This window comes from Rhagoletis zephyria, unplaced genomic scaffold (assembly GCF_001687245.7).
Source record: "Rhagoletis zephyria isolate East Lansing unplaced genomic scaffold, Rhagoletis_zephyria_1.1 Rzeph_scaffold_09710, whole genome shotgun sequence".
Lineage (NCBI taxonomy): Eukaryota > Metazoa > Arthropoda > Insecta > Diptera > Tephritidae > Rhagoletis > Rhagoletis zephyria.
In genome coordinates this window covers 10,781-17,284 of record NW_016166788.1, presented here as the reverse complement: position 1 = coordinate 17,284, position 6,504 = coordinate 10,781, and the positions used below count along the sequence as shown (strand labels likewise).

General features: G+C 39.3%; 1 protein-coding gene across 1 annotated transcript in view; it reads right to left on the bottom strand.

The window, feature by feature from the left end:
• Positions 1-479: 479 nt before the first annotated feature.
• The window catches only part of LOC108375971 (mitochondrial sodium/hydrogen exchanger 9B2-like), a gene marked incomplete at its 5' end in the record, with an annotated part of 12,885 nt that continues 6,860 nt past the window's right edge, over positions 480-6,504 (bottom strand). The window contains 2 exons of the mRNA XM_017632133.1: positions 480-682; positions 6,212-6,313. Of these exons, the coding sequence (XP_017487622.1) occupies positions 491-682; positions 6,212-6,313 (294 nt within the window). The remainder of the gene's footprint in view (positions 683-6,211; positions 6,314-6,504) is intronic.

The following is a 6,504-nucleotide window of genomic DNA, read 5'->3' as shown; positions in this document are numbered from 1 at the left end:
AGTATATGTCTTAAATTAAGCTACTTTTAAAGTACCCCTACATACACATGTTACTCCTAAATACTCGCCATTTGCATACACACAAATAAATCACCGCTTAAGATAACTTTCTTCAATACAAACATGAAGAGAAACAAAATATATGTATTTACTCAGCTCCTTGACGCTTGGCCATCAAGCGCGTCGTCATGGCAACACAGCCGCATTGCTAATTGGATTCAAACCAAGCGATGAGATTTCTTAGACTCCTCCCTCGCTTGTGGCAACGGCATATCCGTAACGATGGTGTCCGCAACATGAATGCGCACATCGCCTCCGTCGACATAGCCATCATCAGCGGCTTCGATGGTATTGAGGCTGTGGCTGCTGGTGTTTTGAATATTATCGCCAATGTAGCTCGGATTGTGTGCGTTCTTCATCGAAACATTTTTTAAATCACTAACGCTGCCAGCCGCTGCTGTTGTTGTTGCAATTAATTACATTGCACTTGCTATCTGCATTCGCGTCGCTCGCGTTGTAGCCACAGTGGCGCTAATCTCAACATGAGTACAGCACCCAGTGGTGCGGTGAAAATGATGGCCAACACCGAAATGATAAGCACATTGTTGGCCAAGGCGATGCTTTGCTCATCGACTACGCTTAATGATCTGGCCATGTCCAAAGCAAGCGGACCTAGGGCGGCCTAAGGGCGAAAATATCATTAAAATAAATATAAAACATTCGGATAATCAAGCCGATGGGTGATGGATATGAGGTGGATGAGGAATCGCTAACATAAAATTATGTATGTATGTGGGTGGTTGATGGCCAAAGTAAATTGAAAGAAAAAATTGTAATGACTCCTATGAATTGTAAGGCGCAAATTAAAATTCAAAGCGATTGTTACGAGTGGAGGCGTAAAATATTCTCAACATTTTTAGCTTCGTTTCTTTATAAACAATGTATGTATGTAAATACATATTCGCCTCGTGGCCACAAGTCACAACAACTTCACAAAGGAGACCTCGATGAATTTGACTTAACACAGCATTGCCGTTGGGCGAATTATTGTTAGTCAGCCTGATGATTGGTTGAGCTCATTCTTTTCATTCATTTATATTTTATGTAGGCGTGAATTTAGGCGTAAGTGCGTCTATTGACCTTTATTATTAAAAGCGAGCGCAATTTAATGAATCTTATCTCGCTTGTGTATAAACGAAAATTGGTACTTTCGTAAACATAAGTCTGACGGCAGCGGTGAAGCTTTGCTTGATTGCTGGCTCAATTGTCAACCTTTGTACAATTAAAGAACTTTAAGGAAAGAAGCTGGAAGTGAATACGGACATACATACATACAAATGCATATAGATATATGCCTCGTCATAAAACTAAAGGTTGATAGTGTATAGCTTCGTCGTTTTTTTTAATATCGCTGGCGTGCTATTTTTTTCAGTCAGCCTTTTTCGGCCGGTTAACGTATATAACAAAAAGGAATTACTTTGCTCACTGCCATTTTTTTATCAACTGACACCGATGGAACAAATGGGCACCTTTGCCTGAGGGGTCCTTCTTCTAGTTGACCGGCTATTATTCAGATGCTTACATTCTACTTCGCACACACTGTGTAACTTTAGCAGCCCAAGTACGAGATATAGAAACCAATCTGTGTGTTGAGTCCTGGCCCACGGCTGAGAGAGGGATTGGTTATTTACCAGCAGGTACACCAACCTATCTTGTAGCAAGCGGCTCGCTATATACATTTTTTGAATATGCTCGGCGGGGGACCAGCCACCCTCAAACGCTGACTATCCTCGAAGACGAAACAAGGTCTACGAGTATGGATATGCACCTGGGACGTTCGAACCCTCTACATAGAAGATGCCAACAGCTGGATGTCCTTTGGGAATAGAAAATCGATTTAAACGCAGTACAGAAAAGGTTATAGAGAGGGCGTGTCTGTAAGAAGTACGCATAATCCGGCGAATAATGCAGCGTATGGCATGACAGTTATGAGTCGGACGAACAATGTGTCGTTGCTTCAGAAAGATGTACACCACAAAACGCCACCGACCTGCATGAGATACGGGTGCAGAGAAAATGATATGATGAACTGTACCATTGATAGGGTTAGGATCGTCGTGTGATCAGAAGACTGCACAAATGCAAAAAAATCAGTTCATCTCTTACTTTCACGAGCGCACTATGGGCCAGTAAACGATAGAAAGTGACCAATATTCGAACTCTTATCGGCTTAAAACTTGCTACAGGGTGTTTTTTGGGTCGGTAATTATGAATCTGAAGTAAGATGGCGAAGAATATTGTGAAAAGTAATCGGATTGGCTTGAAACTTGTTACTCTATGATTTTTGGGCTCACTAATCACGAATGTGAGAGTTAGATTTGAAAAATTCGAAATGGGAAATCCGATAGGGACCGGCATTAGAAATACGCTATTAGTCATCCTATATAGAATGTGGTAATAGTGCACTACAGCAACAACTACCTACGTTAGCTCTTGCATAAAAATGCATAAAAATAGTACAAGAGATATCGCTGGCTTCGGTATGTACACATACACATGAAACATACAAAAGAAAACGAAATGCAAAACGAAATGGTTTTTGTTGTACAAAACAACGAAGGATCGATTGCAGAATGCCAATGTAAGAGCCAGTTCACTTTAAAGAAAACATAGTTTTAAAGTTTTTCTTTCTGTTCAAAATTGCTCGTCATTAAATTTTGATCAGAATTATTACGTAAGTTATACCTACAAGCTTTCGTCATACATAGACCGGATATTTTCTAGTCACCTTGTGCTATCCCAATGGCAAAATGTCTTTGCCAAAGTGATTATGCACCAAAAAAAAAGACTAAAAGCGGTTGCTTTGATGACTTTGAGTGTTCGACGTTTGTTTACGTTGTTTATGCACTCACTGTTGCTTTGACACCTTTTCTTATTTTATACATAAATTTAGACAAACATACCCTGCAGTGAAAAGCTGAACCAGTATGCAAAAATCCAATACATGAACTATTATTTAAGGATAATTGTCATACTAGTTCGTTATGAACTATAATTATACTAGTTGGGTAGAGAAAGTCAAACCAGTTCATCATGGATTAACTAATGGACTAACTGGTATAGTCAGTAAAAATACCAATTCATTAACCAGTATGTGCTGGCGATTTCGAGCAACTTGCGGCCACACTCTCAGCGGCAACACTTTTGGCAATTGGCAGGCGACATTCGCTAAAAACCTATGCGATCAGCGACATCTGTATTTGAGTTGCCAAAACCAAAACTAAAATGCGATTAATTGCTTTCGTCACAAATTTCGGCTGTGGCGTCAAGTGAAGCCTACCGATTCTGGGATCTCAGGTTCGAATTCACATGGAGGGGATCACAATAAAACAAGTAAATTATATCAATTTAAAAATAATATAAAAATTGTAAATTTAATTTCATTTGGAGAAAACCTAAAAACGTAAATATCATAAAAAAAATTAAGAATGACATCTCCTATGACACCGCCAAGCTAAAATTACCAGTCGCTACCATTGAAAAAGGATACAACGTAAACTAGTTAAACGCATACGGTTAGCATTCTGGTTCGCAACTGGTAGCTTTCCCTGCAGGGTATGTATGCACCTGTATGCATATGTACATATATGTGTGTATATATATATATGCAATTTTCTGCTGCTTCCGTGAGCCCTTTGACGATTCATCTCTGTCAAATTTAAAAAGTTGGCGCCAGAAATTAAAAATAGAAGCAGCACAATAGTGGTTTAGAACTATGCAAAAGGTAAAAGATAAAGGTATTTCATTTGTGTGTTGTAATGCTGGATATGTTCGAAAGAAACGTTCATTAATTTTAATTTTTTTGAAGACGCATTAAACAGAATATTTCATCAAAATTTCCTGGTTTATTCTTTTCTATTCGCAATTGTTAATATGAAACAATTTCTGTGAACATTACACCGAAACACCTTAAAAGCAAACAAAAAAAAAGTTCGCCGCACACGCCTGGGTGTAAAGTATGTCTACAAGATAATTTCAAAAAAGAATAATTTTTTGCCAAATGTTGTGGGCCACCTTTTAATTTTCGGTGGCACATACATTCGGCAATCAAAAAGATTTGTTTAAAATAGTTCTACTGGGATAAGCAAAAGTTTAATGATATTGGGCAGCTTTATTTTACTATCTAGTATTACTCCCTTAAAAAAATAGGGTTTTATATTTCCAAGTTTTCAGGAAAACAAAAGAGACCTCTTACTAGGCTCTTGAAAGAGTGCTCAAGGCTTTTAGTCTAAGGTTGTTAATGCTTTCGCTGAAAATTTAAATGACTTCCAGAAACATCTGTCAAATTTAAAGCTCATTTGCGTCCCAACCCCTTGTCGCTGACAAGAAATCTCATGCATAAATACTTTCACTAAGTCAGTTCCGGGCCACAGTTCCTCAAGAGCGTAGATTTGTCGCTTAAACAAGCTAGCAGCCCTATTTTCGGCACAGGAAACCTCTTTGATTCCATCCAGGTATATGCTCGCTTCGCGAATGACTGGACATGGAGAGGCTTGGATTTTTCCGATTCTTGTACCCAAAAGTGATACCCACCAGACGGACCCTCGTTTCTCCCCCTCTCAAGCTCCTTTCAGTGAACTTTTCTCCACGACCGTTTGAACTAAATACGCTGTGGCGGTAACACTGAAAACCTTGAATATCTTGGAGGGCTTAGGGTATACGAGTCTGAGTTTTCTTGACTCTAAGCTTTGCCGACAGCATTATTTATCAGCGGAAGCCAGCTCCACACACCACAACATTCTTCAAATCATCAAGCAGACATACTTTCCCGGCTCTTTTTGTGCTGGCGCGGTGTGAACTTCTTTTTTATTCCCTGAACACCTTCCCTGATTTCAACTTTCTTACACTCACTGGTATAAAACAAATTTCCCTAAGTTATGGCTGTACTAAATCTATATATGTATACATACTCACATATGTATTGTTATATGTACAGGTGTATGTATGTATGCATGTATATGTATGTATATAAAACGCTTTGCAATTCAATAAGCCAAAAATGTTTGTGAATATGGCACTTAAACAAATCCCTTAGCGAGCAAAGGCAATGCTCAGCACAAGAAACAGCTAGCAGTAACCAACCGATGTGGCCAACCGCGGCGCAACTCACCAAACAAACACGCCACCAAACTGTTGCCAACAAACCAGCCAACAAGTTAAAGCCAACTGGCCAATACAAATGGGCCAGGCGAAGCATAGCAAAGCAAAGCCAAACAGGCGAGAAATATGTGAATCGCAGCAAACCGCATATTTAGCCTAACAAAATATAAGTTGACCACAAGAGCATGCAACATATGCGCCACATGCCACAATGCAACATGCAACAAGAAAAAAAACGAAGGGGAACACCAAAAAATAAAAAGAAAAATAAACATTAAAAAAATAAGAAAGCAAGTAAATGGAAAAACCTGACAGTGAAAAAGAACCAACTAAAACGGAAGCTTATTTCTGAATTCGAAATGTAACTAAGAACCGGAAATAGTGGCAGCGCAACGCCGAACCAGTTGAGGCAGGGATGCAGGAGACTATTCAGCGTGGTCGTGTTAGAAAATAACTTTGCAAGCGTAGCATTTAAATTTATCTGCCACAAACACAAAAAACCACAAAAACTTCAAAAACACACGCGCGCGCTCACACAAACAAGCAATGATGAGCAGTAAGTGAAACAAGCTTTTAGTTGTAAATAGCAAGTGGGTAGGCCACTGGAGACACTCGAGGTCAATGAAGGCAATGAGCGAGGCGGTAAAGGGAGACAGCGGTATATACATACATATGTATGTATATTGTTGCTCTCAGAATTGTGGCGTGTTTTGCAACACTGCTGCGGTTAAAAGCGGTCTCAAAGCGTGTTGTTAACGGCCGGTGACATAAATGTGCTACATGTTGCCAAAAAAAAAAAAAACAGCGATGAGCAGATGTGTATGTACATATATGCATACGTGCTATATCTAACACTAGTAATATACACGTATAACCGTATGTGAATACCTAAATAAGTATGTATGTATGTATGTAGGTATGTACATACATATGTACGAGTATGAATGAATGCAAAGCGAACATTGAATAATGACGGCAAGCACAGCCAAGGGAATTGGCGACATTTGAAATGGAGACCCGAGGCGACGGTGCGCTGCCAACGGAAACTTACTTGGACAGTTGCTTTGGGAAAACCGGAAATTGTAATGTAGAGACGCTCTTTCTGCGTCAGATTGCCGCCATAGGTGGACAAGTACGCGAACGCCAAGCGGAACTGGAAATGAAGAAAAAGCCAAAAACAAAAAGCAAAAAATAATTAGTAGACAATTAAAATTTGGACGCAATTACGATAGTGGAAAATCATGGAATAAACAAAGGAAGAAAACAGGACGTACAATGCAGAAGAATATAGGATATAGAATGTAAAATAACGAATATGGAATACATAATATGGAATAAAGAATA